The sequence below is a fragment of the Excalfactoria chinensis genome, chromosome 9 (assembly GCF_039878825.1).
Source record: "Excalfactoria chinensis isolate bCotChi1 chromosome 9, bCotChi1.hap2, whole genome shotgun sequence".
Classification (NCBI taxonomy): domain Eukaryota; kingdom Metazoa; phylum Chordata; class Aves; order Galliformes; family Phasianidae; genus Excalfactoria; species Excalfactoria chinensis.
This window is the reverse complement of record NC_092833.1, coordinates 4,967,515-4,988,411: the sequence shown is the minus strand read 5'-3', so window position 1 is coordinate 4,988,411 and position 20,897 is coordinate 4,967,515. Positions and strand designations below refer to the sequence as shown.

Here is a 20,897-nt window from a genome sequence, read left to right as displayed (position 1 = left end):
TAATGTAGCAGTTCACCTGAAGTGTATTTTTGGTTACGTGCCTCCAGTTTCATCCCTCTCCACGGCCTGTTAAGATGAAAAGATGAAAGTTCAATGGTGGGTTGCTTCTAAGGAGGAGGAGGACTGGAATTGGGATGGTTTCAGCATGATTTATTCTGAAGCCTGTTTTGTTGTTGTTGTTTTTTTTTTCTCAATAAGGTCTTTACTGAAGTTTACTAAGTAAAAATAAGACTTTTCCCTATTTCAGGATTTACTTTCACTTAAGTAGAAGGAAGGTAACCAAAGAGGAGCTTAACCTGCTATTGTTCATGAAGAATCCAGCTAGGCCTGTGCCTAAAGTGAATTTGGAGGCAATTATTACAATGCCTGTATGTCTCTACAGGGTATTTTCTAGTGACATTAGAAAACTAATAATTGTCTAGCCAGATTAGATTTGGATGGTGTCTTAAAGTCTTCCTAAAATTGTAACTAGTTCATCCATGCATTGATATTAAGACTTCTTTTTCTGCATATCTTAGTCCTTAATAGCATGTATGTGGCAATTTCATGTTAATGCTTTCCTATGTGCTTTTCAGGAAGGAATGAGTTCACAGCCTTTTCCCCTGTGCTTTAGAGTTATTAATGTTGCTATCCATGACAGTAGGACTTTGTGTTGCAGTTGTAATTTTGCTGTGCATCAGCTGATGCTTTCTGCCTCTGGTTGCTTTGCTCTTGGCAAGCGTGAAGTTAGATGTCCCAAGCCTGAATGTTAGATGAGCAGCTGTCTAGCTATGTTTAAGCAGTGGATAGGACTGAGATGTTGGGTTTTTTTATCTTATTTTTTGGCCAGCTTCGCATGCCAGAGTTGTTAAAGGAATAACAGATGGCGATAGCTATTTCAGTAACAAATACCAGAGTATCGTTTCCATTTCAAGTTTAATAGAATTTTGGAGACACTGAATGTTCAGGAAGGGACTTCTACTGAAGTCACCTTTTAGAAATGTCTTTGCCGTTGAATAACCAGATCAAAGTACCAAGGAGCTCAAGATGGAAGTGTGAAAACTTCGATCAGACACATCTGAACAAGATATTGCTATGACTCTGCTTAAGGTGAGTTTGATGCCTGTGCCTTTACATTGTCTGTGTACATTAGTTAATCGTATGGTTCTGTGATTAGCGAGATTTCTTTTAGATTCCATAGTAGAATTTTGCTGCTTCTTAACTGATTTCACTTTTGGTCTTCCTTAATTCATCTTTGAACTTACTTGTAACTTGGTTAAAAGCTCATTAATAGGTTTGCATGGTCACATTTATGAGGGTAATTATTAGTAAGTTTGCTTTCCTTGGGTTAATTTACAGGTAAATGCTGTAACAACCTATTAACATGCAGTTTTATTTTTCTGAAGTTTTTAAATGGATCATAGACTCCAAGTTTTATATCTGTTGGAAGGTACATACATACACAAGTTCATTTTAAAGGGGCTGAGATTATACTCGCATACCGTTGTAACAAGTAAGCATATCCTATTTATCCCTGATTCAGGTTTTGCTTTTTAGCTAGTTAGCTACTTTTTCAGCTAGTTACTTCTGAGTAACTCCTTGCTGCTGTTGATAAAGACAGACTTTTCTGTGAGCACCTTAAAGCTTTCAGTGCAAATCGCTTTCTGTGCTCCTTACTTTTGGTCAGTGAGAATTTGGCAGCTGCCCTAGGAATTGCTGTTCTGGACTTGAAAACAACAAAAGCATTGAACTGCATGATTTGGATGACTGAAGTCTTTCTGTTCACATATGTCATAAGCAGGTAGTGTGGCAGCTGGTAGGTGGCATGTTGTATATTTTCAAGTCACTGATTCTGTGTGTAAAGCTTTTCTTTTGTGAGCTGCGGTAAGAGTTGTGCTATGGAAGTGCAGTGTAGATGCAGTCTTATCTAAGGCAGTTATGCTGTCTCTACAGGTGGGCTGTTAGCATTATCGTTCCTTCATTGGTTGGTTTGCTTCTTTAACCTTGATTTTAATCCTGGTTATTTATGAATTTCATGACATTGGTACCTGGAGCCTCAGCTGTGATCACTTTGTATTCATACTTTGAAAGACCCAGCTCCAGCTCTTGCTTTAAGCAGCTTGCCATTGTATTTACATCTAACAAATTACTTTATTTTTGCAGACTTTGAAATGAAGCCAAGTTTTTAAGGGGCAGTATTTTTACTGAAACTTCAAGGAATAGACAGAATAGTGAGATCCCAGCTGTGCTGGAAATGTATCTGTTGAAAAAGGCTGTAGCCCTTGCTTTCTGCTGTATCAAATAGAGGACTTGATTCAGCATGGTCAGCTATTCAGAGCAAAGCAGTGGCTGTGGGTTCTTTGCCTGTGTTTCAAATGCACACCTCCGATGCCTGCCATCCCTCTTCTGGGAGGAGCTGATACCTGCACACCACAGGCCAAACTGCTGAAGAGGCCACTTGGCATCACAGTGGGTGAGTGTGAACATGGAGATATGGCTGGCTTTGCTCAGGTGAGCTTTTAGTAGTCCAGAGAGCGAGAAATCCTGTCTCTTGGTGGCTTGCTCATCAGCACCCCATGTGGTGTGGCCTCTGCTCATGTCTGCTGCTGCCCTTGGGAGGGCTTCTCTTGAGTCATCTTCAGCTGTGCTGAATGTAAGCTCCTTATACAACTAGCTAGATCCTTTGTCTTCTTACTGTGATCCTACATGTCTGTGCATTGTTGAGGCTGCCTCTTCCCCTGCCTGCCCCAGGAGGAAGCTCAGGAAACTCCTTTTTGTTTGATCTCTTGTGTGCCTTGAAAGCCTGTCTGCTGTGTGTTTCCTAGGGCTGAGCCTTGAGTTGCTGTGTCCTGCTGACAGCGGGACTGAGCTAACCTGCTCTGGTTGTGGCTCCATTTCTGTCCTGTTTACTGCTTGGATCCTGATTTACCATATGTGATGAGCTCTGTTTTCTGTGTCTAGTTGCTGATAGATCTCTTCCAGATCCTCTTCACTAGCTGGTTAAAAAGGAGAACTAAGGACTACTTGGGAGAGAAGTCCCCTCTCCTAAGTGCAGTAGGTCAGACTGCTTTTCTCCTCTAGGCTGCTGGGGTTTTACTTCCCTCAGAAATGATGAATTTGGAAGCACGGTGTTTGGGGCAGGAGGCAGGCTGCAGAGCTTATTGTGCTCAAGTAGGGCCCTACTTCTGCTTTTTGTGCTGCTGTTGATAACTGTCATTGGCCTTGGAGCAGGAAGAAATTGAAATCGGCAGGAAAAAAAATGTCTTAAAGGCTAATGAGCCCAAGACAGTGCCTGGATTTAATGAGGCCTGCTCCTGTGATGCTGAGGTAATTCAGTCACCCTCCTGGAAGTTAATTACCGACGGTCTGCAACGCCTGAACCCTCGTTGTGTTGCTTCGTTACAGAAGTTACAATGAACTTATTAAATCCTGCAGAGCGTCATCGGTCCTTGGGTGTCAGCTGGAGTGAAGGGCTCAGCACCTCAGGGCTGGGAGCAATCAAAGAGCTCGTTATGGGAAGGTGTTATAATTCTGCTGTGCCCTCGTACCATAAGCCTTGAAACACATCACAGACCATATTCTGAGCCTCACACAATACAGTACTTGTTGGCTGTTTGCATTGGGCATTTATTTATGCTGGGCCTCCTGATGACTATATGGTGGTCAGTACGTCCCTCACATGCTCTTACTCAGGTCATTACTCCACAGCATGCTGTACCCTGTGCTGTGCTGCATGTTGCTGCCGTGTGCGGATGCTGTTCCGGGGCGTTCTGGGAGTGCAGGCTGATTTTTCACATAGGGCTGAGCTGCTATTTTCCTAATCTCTTACAGCAATCTTTCTTGGCGTGCTGGGTAGGTCACAGTGAATAATGTGCTTTTCCTCTTGGCAGCCAGACTGGAAAGCTGGGGGAAGGGGAAGCAGAGGGAAAGGCAGGAGCTGCTCACATTCAGGGCTAGCTCAGACCCTGCTCTGTGAAGGAGAGATGCAGTGCCCTTCTGAGATCACTGTGGGAATCACCTGGAAACCAGTTTGGCTCTTACTGGCTGCACTGGGAGCTGGAGTGGGACTTGGTGTCTGCAGCGTTCCCGAGCTGCCCTCATCCCAGCTCACAGCCCTCGCTCTGTGGCTGCCTTGTGAGCGTTCATGTTATGGGCTCTGCCATCTTCCCCTTCACTGCTGCTGCCCTGCAGGACAGCCAGGCTACGTGATGTGAGCAGGGAAATGGGGGGGACAGAGCAGTGTGAGTCTGGTGAGTCACACATCGGTGTCCCTGCCTGCCCTGTGATGGCCCTGCTGCCCACTCCCAGCTCAGTTCAGATGAGCTCTCAGATTTGGTTTTCCTTGCACAGGCAGAGTTCCCATTATTCTCACCCGCAGGAAGGCAGATGACTGCCTACCTCTTTGTACCCTTCCCTGTAGCAAAGAGTTGATGGATCGCTTCCTTTTTCGATGTTTCAGTAATATTCTGTGTTGTTCAGAGCTCGTTTACAGCACTGTAATGTTTTGAACACTCAGCCTTCACTCTTCCTGTGATTGTCCAAGGGTTGGATGTTTTTGTCTCTGTCCCAGCAGTTACTACTTGTTGGAAGTGCTGCAGCTAGCTTTGTCTACGTCGGTGCAAGCTGAGTTCTCTTCTCAAGACCTTACTGTACTTTGGTCTCATGACTGTATTTCTATTACTGAGTGTGATCTTTAAATAAAAGAAACATGAAGCACAGGTCCTTGTACCATTAAACCCTGGAGATTTTCTTCAGGTGCGTATAAATCTAGGGCTGCATTTAATTAAAAGAAGTGTGTGTGTGGGGGGAGGAATAGTGCAAGTTCAGTGCTCTGGATAGCAGGGATAGCAGACCCTGCACACACTGGGATTTCTGCACAGCAACTTGGGGTGGGCTGAGCAGCAAGCTGCTGCCCCATGATGTGCACAGCCCTGAGCCCGGGCTCCTCCTGCAGTGCCTGGGCCTGATTCATATTGGCCCTCATTGTTATCTCTCCTGTTCACATGTGGGTTTTTTTTTCCTCTTTGTTAGTCTGCTTTCCTTCCTTGTTTTTAAAGAACAGCTTATCTGTGTGCCCCAGAAGGGTGTGACTTGGGGAGATCACAGCAAGCTGAAGTGCAGCAGCTGACTGCAGGAACACACGCTGAGGTTTTCACACTCAGCGAGCACCCGGAGATGTGTGAGGTGTGTGCTGGTGGGAGAGCGACTGCACCACAGCAGTGCCTCAACGCATGGGCTGTGTGCAGCTGGTGACCAGCGCTGGGTCATATTGCTGGGCCAGAACGTGCATCTGAGCTCTGATGTGACGTGAGCAAACCAGGGCTGGTCCCGTCACACCGTGGCACGCTTTCCTGCCTCGTGCACGTGCGTGCAACCCTGTCACCTCATTGGGTTGTTGCAAAGCTTCTGAGCGATCGAGTTCTTTTTCTGCCTCAGAGTGCAGTGCCTGTGTTGCTGCCACTCCGAATGCTGCAAGAGGAAACTGGCTTTTGGTTTGGTTTTGTTTGTTGAAGAGAAGCTTTATGATGGGTGACAGAGCAGAGCCTCTGATGACTGTGCATCTTCTGGCCAACTCAGGATACTCGGTGTTTCTGCAGCAAGCTCTGGATCGGCTCATGGATTGGATCTGCCCAGATGTTCCACTTTTCTTTGTGTCCAAGCGAGTTGCTCCACTGAAATACTACGAGAGGAACCGCAGGAAGAACTGCGGCTTTCCTGGGATATCTGTCCTCCTTTTTCTGCATGACGACCTGGGAGAAGAGCGGATTCTCCAGATCCAGGATCTCCTCCAGCGCCCTCCCTGGCACTACCAGTGTGTCCCGACCAGCCGGGCACGAAGCCCTCCCTGCACACCAGCTCCACAGGACTTTTATTGCTTGGATGACCAAATGCCTGTGTGGGGCATCCGGCGGGTGGGCTGCAGCCCCGAAATCCTGCGTGTGACCCTCTACTGCAGCTTTGATAACTACGACGATGCAGTAGGGCTGTACGAGATGATCCTACGGAAAGAAGCAACCACGCGGAAAAGCAATTTCTGTGTCTTCGTGCTGTACGCCACTAAAGCTATTGCCGTCCAGCTCTGCCTGAAGCAGCTGCCCATTGGGATGGCTGCTGAGCCCAAGGAGTCATCGCTTTTGCAGTTCAAGGTGCAAGAAATGGGGCAGCTGGTGCCTCTCCTGCCCAATCCGTGCGTTCCTATCAGCAGCACCAGGTGGCAAACACAGGACTACGAGGGAAATAAAATTCTGCTTCAGGTATGTGTGTGCACGGTGCTTGCAGACCAGATGCCTTCTGGGTTTTTCTATTCCAACAGAGAGCGGGACTGATTCAAAATGGAAATGAAGGTTTTGCTTGTCCGTATTTTAATTCATGAACTCAGCAACCAACTTCCAGTGCTATTATGTCAATTGATAAATGTGAGCACGGATCCTTAGAATGCTTTCCATATTGTTAGCACCTGAAGTAGAACGTATTAGTTCTTTTTCAAGCCACTGAATTCACCTTTTTCCCTTTCCAGCCTGTTCTCTTTCTGATGTGACCTTATAAATGCTCCAGAAAGCAGAGTTTTAGCACCATACTGTCCCAGACCAGGTGTTTTGCAGGTACAGCGCTGATGCAACATCACCCACAGTAGTTTTGTAATTGCAGTTGGGCAAAAGGGCTAAATAAATGCTATGGGCCCCCTTTCTGTTGTGGTATGCAGCCCTGAGAGCATGTGAGCACAAATCAAACCAGGCAAAGATGGTGCTGAGGTGGTGGTGCTCACTGTGATTGTACATGGGAGCAGGAGGGAAGTTCATCTGTGTGCTCTTTGCTTTGTAACAACTCCTCACACCTCTGGCTTCTTTAGTTGCTATTTGGATATTTTTATTATTATTTGGATATTTAAATCATTTAAACGTATGTCCGGTTTTCTTTTTTTTCCTTTCTTGGTGAGGAAGTTCTTCTTTAAGGAAGTTTCTCTCCACCTTTCCTCAACAGGTGCAGGACAGCTCCAAGCAGAGGGAAGCAAGCTCTGGGCTTCCCAACCGGCGCAGTGCTGTTGCTGTGGAAGGACTGCTGCTGCACAGCCCTATTGCAGCCCCTCTCCCCATCTCAATGTGCAGCGCTGAGCAAGGATGCCAGCAGGCCTGGGCCCTGAGGGGCAGGGTGACACCCGTGGCAGGCCAGGCCCTCCCCATGCAGCATGCCACTGGGGGTCTCTTTGGCTCTTCTCGGGGCGCTGCGGTGCTCTCCCGCCATGTGCTCATGAGCAGCAGGCAGCAGAAGGGCTGGCTGTGCCGGCCGGCAGCAGAAACCAACGTGGACACGGGGCTGGCTGTGGGCAGAACTGCAGGCTGTCACTGCTCGCTGCGGCACGACCTTCTGCAGCCATGGGTGCTGAGCACGGCCTGCACCGCCTCGCACTGTGCACAGCTGCCATCTTCTGTGGCCAACAGGAGGAAAGCAGCGGGGCACGGCGCTCCAGGCTCCCATGTGCAAACACGGAGAGACAACCCTGGGACCAGGCCTGAGGAGGAAGAGGAGTTCTTCATATGACTGGATGCAAGTGCAAGGCAGGCTCCTCATTTCTGAGTACTATCAATGTGATTTTGTCTGGAAGCACAGTGGCCGGGCTGTGTGCGGGGCAATGGAAACCTCCACTGGGTCTGAAACAACAGACGTGAGGCTGTGGGATCAAAGGACCTGCTGCAGAGCAAACAGTGCAGGAGAAAGAAATGAAGCCGTGCGGGAGCAAGGATGTTGAAATGATATGTGCTGCTGCTGGTGGGGTGCAGGCAGCGTGTGATTGCTTTCTGCTTATTTCACTGGACGCTTAACAAGAAAACTCAAACTTACACCCACGTTTTCCTATGATCTAGAAAGGTAAAGCTTTCCAGAGCCAGAGAGGTTAGGTGAGCTGGGAGGGCAGTATAGCAGAGCACAGTGACTGCGCTGCAGCAGGGGGCGAGGAGAACAGGTGTGGAAGCCTGGGGGCATCAGTCTGGCTGTGGGCATGGAGGGACAGTGATGAACTGGGAGTGGGATTTCTGGGACAAGTGGCTTTAAACAGGCACTTTAATATGACTGAGTTGCGGAGGGATGGGAGCACTGCTCTGGGTGTGGGCATGAAGGCATGGGGCTCTGCGGGGCCAGCACCACAGCACTGGCAGGCAACAGGCAACGCCATCCTTGGCTCGTGCTGCTGCAGGGCCGTGCCCTCCTGCTGAGCGAGCAGCTGGTGAGCTTGGCTCCTTGGGGAAGGCAGTCCTGAGCGCACTCCAAATCGCCAGCTGGTGTCTCTACAGACTCAGGAACCGCGGAGTCGTGGCACTGAGGGACGCGGAGGGCACGGTGGGGGACGGACTGACAATCGGACTAGATGACCTTAGTAGCCTTTTCCAACCTTAATGATTCTATGACTCTAAGAACGCGGCAGCCGCTGCGTGTGCGCTGCTGGTGCTGCTGCCCGGTGCTGCTGCTGCACCGCGGGCATCGCCTGCCCTTGTCACGCGTGGCGGCGACCCCCGCACGGCCGGACCCTCGGAGCAGCGCCGGGAGCCCCTCGCCGAAGCCGGAGCAGCAGCAGCGCGGCGGTGCGGGGCTGCAGCTCCTCCTGGTGCCCACCCGAGGTCCTGCAGCGCTCCCGGCCCGGCCCCTCCCCCGGCTGCCGTCCTCGCCTCCGTGCCCGCTCCATCCGCCCGGTACGCAGCAGTAAAAGGTGATAATAACAAACGGAGCCGGTGTGTTCCTCATTCATTCGTTCGTTCTTCCAGATGACCAACTATCTCTGCGATTAAGGAGACCTGTCATGTAAGTGAAGGGGAAAGCAGACACCTTCCCGAACGCGTCTCACCGGTTAGATGGCAGCCTCGGGTGTCCATGTGCTGCAATTTCATTTGCATTTGTTACAGGGTAGTTGCTGAGTGTACAGAAAGTTTCATAGGAGGCACCAACGTGCTGGTTAGAGACTTGGTTTCTAAGACGTGCTCAGCCAGACCGACTTTCTGTTGGGGCAGGAAAAGAAAAAAGTAACTCATTAGTTTTAACTGGGAGTAATTGAATCCAAAAGGGAAAAGCATAACTTCTCCCTTTTCGTCCGTAGCCAAGGAGCAGCAGGTCACCCTCGGGCCGTTGGGGACTGATTCCATCTGTGCTGGTGGGGATGAGGCCGTGCAGTGCGAGGGAGTGCTGTTCTCTAATGATGAAGAATGGAACTCCTGCTGGAAGCCAAGCAAGGTGAAGGAGCAGCCTGGTGAGGGGAAGCAGGGGCTGGCAGGGCGCTATGGTGCACTCCGGATGGGGCATGCATCCTTTCCCTGTGCTGAGAGCTGGCATTTGGCCCTCCCTGGTAGATTTGCCCTCTGCTCACACTTCAGGCTTGTCCCAGCCCACTGTCCCCCCCTGCAGCCAAGGGGCACGAGGTACCTGGGCACAGAGGTGCGGGACGTGTGTCAGCTGGTACTGAACTCCCCAGCCTTAATGTGCTCCTGCAGAGGAGGGATGTGCAGGAAGGACCCGGAAGGAGTACGGTGTGCTTTCATTCCACAGTCTGAGCATTAGAGAGGTTTATCCTCACGCTGGCTGTCAGTGTTTTGCAGCTCTCATCAGCCATGTATGTGGCAGGCTTCCTGCAGTGCCACTGGGCTCCCCAGGCATTGCACAGGAGCTTTGCTTTTGGTCAGTTAAGCTTGATGCCCTATGTCTTTAGCGCCTCTTTGAAATGATGCCTGAGATCTTTACTTTCATCCCACATACAGCTATTCCAACAGAATAACAGAACACTCATGTAACAAAGCTGTTTCTTTTCGCAGCCACCAAATGGGTTTCATTATGCGAGCACCTGATCAGCCCGGGACTGAGAGCTCAGTTGCACTGAGTGTTGGAGGAGAGGTAGGGCTCACAGCTGGGTTGGGCAGTGGTCAGCATGGGGCCGGGCACCCAGCAGGAGGCAGTGGCACCTTCAGCAACCTTCAGCTCCTCCTCCAACTCACTGTTCCCAGCACTAAACCTGCATTGCAGCTTGCTGTGCTGCTCTTTTTGATGTTTAATTCTCATCATTTGAAGGGGGCTTTGAGAGGGCTCCATCTCCCACGGAGCGCTGGCATTAATATTCCAGTGCAGCATCTCAGTTCTGCTGATTGCAGGCAAGGGCAGATCCGATTTCTATTAACGTGAATTAATATTCCTGAAGAGTCCCCAAATCTTTCTTCTCCCCTGCCGCCCTCCCCAGGCGCTGGCAGCCCGGCTGTGCTGGGAGGTGATTAGATTTGTAAATGCGTTCCTGCAAGGCACTTGGTGACACTGGGAGTTGTCTCATCTTGCTTGTGCAGCTGAAATGGTGACAGCCCTGCTTCCCTAATTGGGATCTTCTCAAATCTCATCTTGGCATCAGAGCGTTGTGCTGAGCGGGCAGGAGCAGGGTGGCTCAGCTGTTGCAGTTGGTACCAGGCAGATGCTTGTCTCCCAGACCTGGAGAAGAGCCCAGATGGGCTCCGAAAAGCAATGGGGGCAGGAAGGAGCCCTACTCAGCAGCACTCTCTGCCCCATGAGGTTGCAGCAAGGCTGCACCACCTACTTGAGTCCTCTGCTGGGCCAGGCAGAGTAAAGGTCTGTGCCAGGCTCCACGCAGGATGGTTCCAGCCCTTAGTTCCTACTATGACCCATCATAAACCAGCAGGGGAATGCCTGTCTTGGCTGCTGGCCTGCCTCTGCATGGCTGCCAGCTGGGTGGTACCACATGATGCCACTGCCTGAGCATCGCTTCTTGTCCCTGCATTTGTATTCCAGCATCACTGCTTTTTCCCTGCCCCCACCTGCCCCTTCCCGCAGCTAACACTTGCAGGCCCTGTGGCTGCTGTGCAGGAGGAGTGGCAGTCCTGTTCCCAGCATAGTGGGCAGAGGTAGTGGGGCAACCCAGAGGGGCAGTTCTGAGGGCTGGGGAGCCTGCTGCAGCCATAGAATCCCCAGATTCCTCCACACACATTGTTGGAAAAAACTGGAGTGGAGAGACCATATATCAGAGTTAAAGTGCCCAGGCCGTGATAACTGTTATCCTTGCTTTCTCCTTGCACCCCAACTTGCCTCCTGCCTGCCACAGCCATGCTATGCAGAACATGGGCTGCGTTCCTCCTGACCATGACTAGAGGGGTCTGAGCCATCTTGTTCCCTTGTTACTCTCTGGATGCATGCTTGAAGTGGAAGGGTGGTTTGTATTTTTGCATTTGATTTACCAGAATTGGCTTAAACCGCCCCCAGGATTCTCAGTTCAAACAAACAAAGGAGATTACGCTCAAAGAACCTCCCGGGATGATACAAGTAATGTGATACCAGTGGGCACAAAGACAGCGTGTTTTGGCCGGCCCAGAAGCTGGAAGCTTTGTTTTCAGCCTGGCAGTGGATACAAACAAGCGGATTTTGGTTGTGTTCATCTCCCTCCCACATTCGTTGGTCATCTTAGATTGACACATCTTCAAAGGGTGACCACATGAATTAGGAATGGCACAAAGAGCTGCTTCCTTCAGACTGGACTACGGGGAAAACCCATAATGGGATGGGTGAGGGAGGAAGTAAATGAGTATTAGGAAACCTTGTGTTGTGGGTTGAACATGGGATTTCTCCGTGTCTATTCCCTCTTTCCCAGGGCTTCCCGACACACTGGTTATACTGTACCTTCCCAGAGGGAGAGGGAGGTGGCAGCTGGGAGATGGCCAGCAACTTGCTGGGACCACCAGAACTGTTGCGGTGGGTTAGATGCTGAGAGCCAATGCCTGGGCTCTGCTGAAGGGACTCTGGCCATCAGCTGGTGTCACCCACAGGCCTGTGGTGTCACACAGAGAGGGGGCACCGAGCTCTCTCCCAGCCTGTATCAGCTCCCCACAGCCCCTGCTCTGCTTTTAACCAGGCTGAGGGTTTTGCTGGGATGGGATGGGGTGGGGGTAAAAACTCGTTGACAATTTTGCTGTGGTTTCTCATCTTGATTTAATTCAGAACTACCGGGCTTTGTGGAGGGAAGAGCTGATTGCAGGAATGCATCGTACTGATGCTTACCAGATACTTTTTTTAGATGGGAAAATCTTTCTGTGTCACGAGAAAGTTTGCAAATGTTAGTTTTCTTGTAAATCAGAGTGAAACCAGATTTCAAGAGGTTTCAGTTTCTCCCAGACATTGAGTTTTGGCCACCTTCAGCCCTCTGGCAGCTGGCTGGGGCTGCTGAGTGACCTCTCCCCATGGCACACAGCACAAGGTGTTGAAAACCTGAGGCAAGATGTGGTACCGAGCCAAGTATTTTATACTGAGGAAGAGCAAAACTTTTCTTTCTTGGAGCCTTATTTAGTTTTCATATGATGACTTAGCGGAGAATTTTCTTTCCGTTTCATTGTTCAAGTCCGATAACACTGTTGTGTTTGCAAGATTTATGTGATGACAGCCCAAGTGCCTCCCCAGCATTTTGCTTCTTCCTGTGCCAGGGTGCTGGCTTAGCCTGCCTCCAGGTTGCTCTCCCATGCTCTGCTCAGCACATCCCACCTTACACCATGCTGGCAAAGGTGAGAATGGTGAAGGACCGGTAAAACGCTTTTTTCCATCTTGCAGATTGCACTTGCACTGCTTATCTGGCTGCTTGATCCATGAGAACGTGTCTCAGAGCATCTGGAAATGTGTGGATAACTTCCATCCCCTCCCAGAGACTTGCGGGTCCTGGCTGTGCGCAGGAGGACGGGAGATTTGGAGCCGTGGCCGCTCTGCATGGCAACATGCCTGTGAGGTTTGCTGTGCTTGGATAGAGCAGAACTGTGCAAAAACAGAACAAGATGGGATTTTTCCAGGTTTAATTTGAGCTTTAACTCATTCCAAGTGTAACATTGAGATCTTGCCACTTCTTTTGTTTTCCATGCTCTGCTGCGCTCCGTGGCAGCAGCACTCACAAGTGTCAGACCATCATCAAAGCCTGGTTTTGAGTTGTGTGTGAAGGAAACTACGCTGACAAGGAGAACACTCACAGGGAATTGCTGTGCCAAAGCTGTGTGAAGGTTTGGCACCCCTTCTCCCCTTGCACACGCCACAGTGATCTTGGAGCTCAGTGGGTGAAGGTGGGAGCAGGGTCACTCATGGCAGCCATGGTGCGTGGGGCCAGTGGGATTCGTGTCTGTATTTCTCTGTTGCTGTTCTGGGTGGATCTTGTAAACCTGTTGTGGTTTTAAGTTAACATGCAGTTAGAGGAGGAAGATTATCTGAGTGTTTGCTCTGTATGTTTCTCCTTTGTCTTTTGTCTTGCTTGACTGATATACAGCAATGCACTTTGGCAACCTCAGCCTACCCGTCTGCTCTCATTAGCACTCCAGCATGTGTTTTTACTTTATGGAGGGCTGCACGGTGTTGCGGACGGTGATGGGAAAGGAGGCGGTGTGGGTATGTGGCAACCACTTCTAACACTACCAACATCCCGGCATTTTGAGAAAGCCAGAGTTGTCACATGTTTTGTTCTGAAAGCCATTTATCTGTAACCTTCAACTGCAGTAATAATAATCATCATCATCATCCTGCTAGTGCGGAGGATGTGTGGGAGAAACAAACCTCCTTGAAAATTTCCTCCCAGCCCGTGCCAAGCCTGAAGCAATCTTTATTTCATGACAGAAAGCCGTTCTCACGGCGGTGGGTAGCAGCCCAGCTGCGACGTGTCAGCGCCGAGCGCTACGTCCTGCTCTGGAGCAGCACGGCTCCAATGCATCCTTTCGTCAGGCGTGTAGGAGGCGGCGTGGTCGTTTCTCCAGAAATAGGGAAATGGGGCCCTGGCTGTGCTGCAGTGTCCCCTGAGTCAGCAGTCCCGTATGGCAGCCCCTGGGACGCAGTGCAGCCACGCAAAATGGATGGGCCTGTCAGAGCCGTGCCGTGTGCTTATGGCTGGGGAGGTGCTCTGGGCACAAAGCTTGTCACTGCTGCAGAAAATAGCCCTCTAGGGGGTCGTTTCTTGTGCTTGTTCCTAGCCTGGTAGCGTGTGGTTGGATTGAGTTTTGGAAGCTGGATGAAAATCAATTCTTATGAGTTAAAAAATTCAGCCAGGTGTGAGCGGTTGAGTCGTTTTTCTGCCTCCTTGTGCTTCGTAGACATTTCAGCAGTGGACGTCATCGCAAGCGTAAGGAACGAAGTGATCTAAAACTCTTCACCAAGCAGGGAAATGGTATTAATCTTGTTTTATTCAGAGGGAGATGGAAAGAAAGGGGTTTGATGCAGCTTGTACAGCATCACGTGGAGGATGTCTTTTACAAAAACCAGATCTCTCATCTCTTAATCTGAGGCATTAGCTGCAACAACATCCTTCTTCCTTAACATCCCTTCATACACGCAGTAACTTTGTACTAACGGTCTGTTTTTATTGGGCATTGCCTGGAGAAGTGATTTCTTTGAGCCAGGGCCAACTCACTCACTGGCTTTTGTTCAGAGGTAATGAGATGGCTTAACATAAATTCAGGAGCATGCCAGGGCTTTGCACCTGAACAGGCATCCAGAGGTCTGAACCCTACATCCAACACTTAGAAAACATCCCCTGATATTGTTTGGAGAGAATCAGTAAGGAAGAGGATGAATGCAGATGTGTGACTTGTGCCAGCTGCGGTGATCTTAGGTACTTGGGCCTGATTCTTTCTTGTGTTACGCTGTATTATTGCTCCCTGGTTTAGTTTGCATCTTTTCTGTCAGAGAGGTGGGGAGGGGAAGATGTGGCCTCATGTCAGTGATGCTGGGCCTGAGCATGACTGGGTCCTACAGCAGCATGGGGCAGTGGGAGTGCCAGAGCCTTCCATGCCACCCTGCAGCTGTGTTGCGCTGCTGGATCTGAACAGTGTTGCTGTGACCGAATTTGTTTGCTGTTTGCAATAGTTTTCTCGTTGGTTCCCAGATCAGGCAGTTTTGGCTTGGTTTTAATTACCATCTGACCTCCTCGCTGCTAGTTCTCTTCTGCACTTGCTGTGTTGCAGTCATTTTGCTCTGGGCGGTATTCTGGGAAAAACTAGGACAAGCTCCTTGGTGCCTTTGGTAGATGTTATGCCTGGAAGGTGGCCCAGTGCTGTAAGAAATGCTCCTGACTGAGTAAGAGGAGCCAAGAAATACAAAGTTAGGATAGCATTCCAGTTAAAACATGGGAGCTCCTCTTGCCATTTCAGAGCGGCTTAACCTGTGTCATCACAGTGCTGAAAGAAAGGAGGACCCAGGTGCCGCAGCTCCCACAAGACTTCTGATCATATGAACAACTGAAGAGTTTCCTGTGATAGGCTAAAACAACACTGTCTGTCTGTCTGTGTAGTGCTGGGGAGGGCAGCCCCACAAGGCAGGCCCCAGTGTGTGCTCCTGTTGGTGTGGGTGCTGCTGGCAAGAGGTTTGTCAAGTTGTTCCTTTAACAGGGGTCTGTCCTGACAGTGCTATTGCTGCGTAAGGGGTGAATATTGAGATGTTATCATCTAGTCCTGAACAGGCACAGACTCACTGTTTTTCATCCCTGCTGAATTTGCTATCCCTGCTGAGTTCTTCTTCGAATGCGGTTGAATAAAAGCCTAGCTTGTCAGCGTGGCTTCTTTTTTAGTGTATTTGTGCATTGAATCTAACCTACGGACAGTGGTGAGCGTCACACTGATTTGTTGTGCTCCTAATTCTTTGTCTTGTGCCTTTTTAAACGAAGCAGTCTCTGAAGTGTTTATCTACAGGCATAAAAGCCTCTGTAAAGTGATGCATATTCCTAACTTCATAAGAACTGCTTATTAATCTGCTTATTTTCCATCTGAACAAAGGGCCTCCAGAAACCCACAAACATAGCAATAATTCTCCTGGTCTGGTTTGCTCCAAGGTTTTGCTTGACTGCACAGCTGTTTTCCATGTATTTGGCAAAAGAGGGGTCAAAGCCTGCATCTGGCCCACCATTCCTGGCAAAAAACCCCGATGTGTTTAATCCTTTTTGAACATGAATATTCTGAGAGCTCATTTGATTTATTAACCTGATTATTTTAATGTGGGGAAACAATGTGGAAGAGTGACCTTCGTTCAGGAAAATGCTTGTCCAAGTGTTTCTGCTCTGAATCCGTCGAAGCTCAATGCAGAGTGCGTGAAGGTCTGGCGTGCACAACAGGGCTACTCTGGGACTTGGCTGTTTGCGAGACTCAGGTATGGTTGGCTCTTGTGCCCTGCACTGTGTAGTGGGACCTGCACCATGGAGTTATGCAGACAAGGTCTGGAGGAGGGGTTAGGTTGCTTTTCTCCATAGCAGCAGGATCCCAGTGCTACATGAGGCTCTTCATACAGGTATGGACTCAGCTCACCTGGAAACAACAGGGCATGTGCAGACTGGTCATTTGTAGTACTGCTGAATGAGCAAGAAGAGTTGGTTTCCAGGGGATGTTATGCCATACAGTTTCCTTAAACACTCCTTTCCATCTCCCCAAAGGGCAGATCACCTCTTCCTATGTGCTTTGGGAATGTGCAGTGACTAAGCATCAGTATTATCCCCATTCTCTGCTGGGTAGAGCTATCTGAGTGTCCCCAATGTGTATTGAACTGGGTGCTGTACGGATGTGAGACAGATGCCATCCTCGAGAGCTTTGCAATGGAAGTGCATTTCCTCAGTGAATGGCAGTGTTGCAGGATGAGTAATGCCCTTAACATTTAATACGGAGCTTCGCAGTCTGTGTGACGGGACTGTAGTCTGGGTCACTATTCCTCCCTTCCTATTACTCACAGATAAACTGACTAATTCACACATTATTGGCCAACACTTTCCAAAGTTGGCTGCCTAAAAGAAAGCATCTTTAGCGAGAGTGGCTGGGTTTCAGAAGCTGCTGAGGAGCCACTGATGCCAAGCAGAGCCCAATTTACAATAATTGAGCCAAGTTTTCTTTACAGCTTCAGACCCTGTTAGCATTATTGCTGTAACTGGGATTGGAAAGGTACTGGGCTTCAGCCAGCCTCGAGAGCAGGGCAGCAGCCAGGAGTAGGCTGGGCATGCAGCAGATGCCCAGGGAGGTATCTGCGGGGGATGAGCACTGCTTTTGCAAGCTGGGTGTTGGAAAAGGAAACCGATGGAAACAATAACCGAAGCCAATAAACAATCCTGTATGCAACTAACTTTAAAATTCTCCATTTCGTAAGAAATAGCCATTGCTCGGGGCCAGTATCATAAACGCCCATCTCAGAGTGCTTCCCTCAGCTCTGACCGTGACCAGATGTTTAGTCAAATCCTGTTAACCTCAGTTTCACAAGTTCAGGCTTTTCCTGTGCTCGGGGCCAGAACCAAAGCTCGCTGGTGTGATGAAGGGCCTCCTTGGGACGCAGGGGATACAGGTCAGGACTTGAGATGGTTCGTGTGAATATTGGAAAGCAGTTCTCAAACAACTCTCACTGTGTTTTGAGTGCTGTTCACTTCTGGGCTTTGAAAATGTGTCAGTGTAGGCATCTGTGAAAATCAGCCTCTGTGAGAGACACTGAGTGAAGCCTGGGGATGAGGAAGGACGCACTTCTAAAGACTCATGAAAAGCTGAGCTCACGCAGCTTGTGTTACGTGCTGGATGCTTTGTATTCTCCTCTTCTGCAGGGAAATCTCAATGGGCAAAGGAAGTCTGGATGTTTCAAAACATACTGCTTTTCATTCTGCGTGTGTAGCATGGATCAAATAGCAGTCATCCAGAAAGCAGAAATACTAGTGGCAAAGTCGGAACTCTTGTACAGGGTAGAGATTTGCTGTTTCATTTCATTCTTCTGTCCTGGTGTGACTTAGTGACCTCAAGAAATCCCTTTCCATCATGAAGGCTGTCTCTGAGCTGAGCTTGGTGAGTCTGCAGGTAAGTTGAGAGAGGCAGCAGGTCTTGTGGGCTTTCCTTTTAACTTCTGTCAGAGAAGAGTGAAGTCAGTGGGACACAGACATGGCGATAATGACTGTCTTTGTCTCCCAGTGACCATCAGTTATCACACAGGTAGTTGTTTCCAACAATTCCTTCTTAAACAGCACTGCTGGTTGGGTGTTGGATGTCTGTTCTGGCTATAAGCAGCTCTGAAGGAGCCACTGAGAAACCTTCAGCTGGACTGAGACTGAGGAGAGCTACAACTGGCATAGATGTTGCATTTCATGCCTCAGTTGCCTCTTAGTCAGCATACAGCAGCACGGTGGGATTGGCTTGGGGCTCTGAGCCTGTCAGGGAAATTTTTCTTCTAATCCATAAATGTAGGGCATCTGTCAGATTTATTTGGTTTTCACTTATCCCGTGGTGATAGTGTGGCTCCATGTCCCTTTGACAGTTGTCCAATGCCCAGGTACCTTCTTGGCTGCTTCGGTGCAAAATCCAATGGAAAAATTTATCCTACAACAACTCCCCTAGTTCACATTCTTGTCTATAAAATCCTTAAATATTTCTGCTTCAAACTACCCCCTTCTCCTGCCCACTCACATCTTTTACTTCTTGTTATAATAACACTCAGAAAAGCGAGTGGAAGGTCTTTTCTGTAGCTTCTGCAAGATCTACATCTTGTTCATCTATCTAGGGAGCCCTTAAACTCTTAAATATCGCACAGCTACATGAACCAGCACCTTAGATCACTTTGTTTTCTGCTAAACTCTGATAGAGGCAATTTTAGGGACAGTAGTATCTGTTTTTTTAACCCAGCTTGTGTTTCCCAGAATTGGCACCTTCATGATTACGTCTCATTTCTGGTGCTGGAGAGCTGCATCCAGGAGCTCAAGCTGTGAAGTGGTGAACAAAGCCCTCAACTATCTCATGTGCTTCTTCAATCAGATGAAAATAGGCACAAAGAAGCTGGATGGTGTCTTAAGGTAAGCTAAGAAAAGACCTAGCACATGTACAAATAGCTGTCTGTTAGAGATCCTTGGGGTGGAGATCTTCATGGTGGAAGATGAATCATAATCTTGTGGACTACCCAGTGTTCTTGTCTTAGGAAACAAGCAGTTTGTTGCCAGCCTGGACAAAGAGTGACTTTTTGAGCAAACTTGTTCCAAGCTGATGAGGACAGCATGTCTCGTCCCAGGATGTTATAAGAAATCCTTCATTTGATTCAACTCTCTTAATAGACAGCCTACTCATCTGCTATGAACAGAAATGCCTTGTACCGTTTTTCCTAGTATCTCATATAACACTACTGGCACTGATGGCTTGCACCAGTGCATCCTAAATTTAAAATATAGAAGCAATGGGCTATTGTGGACTGTGGTGCTAACAGGTTTTAAAGGCAGGTTGTTGCATTCCTTTGTCTCTCTGTACTAACCAGTCTCTTGGGCACATTAGGCTGTGCCAGTTGGTAGGGACCCATGGCATGGTGATCCCAGCATCATTCAGCAGTGTTCCAGGCAGGGAAAGCCAACCTTGGTAGCATGAGGGGTCATGTGTGCTCTCAGGTGGTGGTTTAAGTCAGACTGAAACACCCATATTGCACAATACTGATGTTTACAGACAGTACAAGTGAAAGTAGAGTCCATGTACTGGGTTTGTCGATGGATGGATGTTCCTCTGGGCTGGATAAAGCTGTCTTGTATGTCTGGCCTCTGAGCTGATCTTAGCAGAGGGGAGTGGAACCATCCTGTCTGTTTGATTTCCACGACTTCCACAGAACTGCACTTAGACTTCTAAATTTATTTGTATGGCGAAAAAGCCCCTTGTGTTCCTCATGAAAGAACAGCCATGGTAGGATGAGGCATTGCTTTATACTCTTACATCTATGCAAAGATTTTGTGTGGGCAGGAGGGAAGCAGCTCTGAAGAGCACTTCCCCTCCTTGAGCCCATGTGTTGGGATGTACGTGTATTCCATCATCCTGTACAGGGCAGTGTATGGGCTGGTGTCACACACAGCTCTCCCCTTCTGTGTATCTTCCCTAAGAAGTATCTCTGTCTTTGGCACCAGCTGTAAAAATGAGGAAATGTTGGTGTTTTGTTGTGAATTGGGGGATGGAATCTGAGCTTTGACCGCTGTGCCATGAGGAGACAGCATATCCTTCACTGTTTCATATACGCTGATTTGAACACTGCGGCAGATTATGGCACTGTGGGTGTTCAGAGTTTTGGGATGATTGATCACCTCTCATAGAGATGCAGATGGCACTGTGATGAGTTCCAGATCCTTTCAATTGAGCATCTCCAGGGACAGCTTTATGGACCAGGCGAAGGGGAAGGTGCTCTTAATTTATTTTAAAGCAACAGCAACAATGCAGGATTTAAAATTAAGCCCTCTTGGCTCATAAATAGTAACTTTAAAATTTGACTGCTTAAAATAAACAGTCTGAAGGGCTTCGGTCACACATCCCTGAAGTCTTTGGGAAGACCTGAGAGGGCTGGGTTTGTGGTAAGGTCTCACCTGTAGGAGCCCAGGTGTTCTCCTGGCCCCAGATGGGGTGCACCAGTTCATGGGCACTGTAATGGGTGCTGTGTTAATGACCTGGTCAGATTACTCCACTTATAAGATTTTGGTCCTGGGAGCAGGACCTGGAGCTGGACAGTGCTGAACACTGCTTTCTGAACCAGTTGGAGCTTGCCAGCAGTTGTCCTGGACCTGTTATCTCAGTAACTGAGTGACTTATCACATCAGCTCTGTTATCATTGTTTTTCATCAGTGAGAAGCCAGGAGCAAAGCTCAGCATCTAAGCTCTGTTCTGTTGTCTGACAAGGGTGAGAACCACTCCAAGAAAATCATTTGCCACCTTTTTGGCACCTATTTTAGTGCTTCCCAGCAAGCTGACAGAGCTGGATCAGCCTTTCCTTTACCCCAGGCAGGTTACTGGCAAGCCCTTGCCATGTTGGAGCAGAATCATGGGGTGGGGTTGGGGCTGCTGCACTCCCCACCTCCCCATGTGCTCCCTGTTGCTGATGGGAAGGCTGATGGGTGTTGCTGCCCCTTTGCACACAGACTTCAGTTCAGTTGAGCTCTATGCACAGAGCTGGTTGGCTTTCCAGAG

At 48.9% G+C, this 20,897-nt stretch overlaps 1 protein-coding gene across 2 annotated transcripts in view; it reads left to right on the top strand.

Annotated features, from left to right (window-relative positions):
- Positions 1-5,162: 5,162 nt before the first annotated feature.
- FAM124B (family with sequence similarity 124 member B) overlaps positions 5,163-20,897 on the top strand; it is a 30,388-nt gene continuing 14,653 nt past the window's right edge. For both annotated transcript variants that reach the window (XM_072344414.1, XM_072344415.1), the window contains exons 1-2: positions 5,163-6,233; positions 6,961-8,772. In XM_072344414.1, the coding sequence (XP_072200515.1) occupies positions 5,502-6,233; positions 6,961-7,518 (1,290 nt within the window). In that variant the 5' untranslated portion in view covers positions 5,163-5,501 and the 3' untranslated portion in view covers positions 7,519-8,772. The remainder of the gene's footprint in view (positions 6,234-6,960; positions 8,773-20,897) is intronic.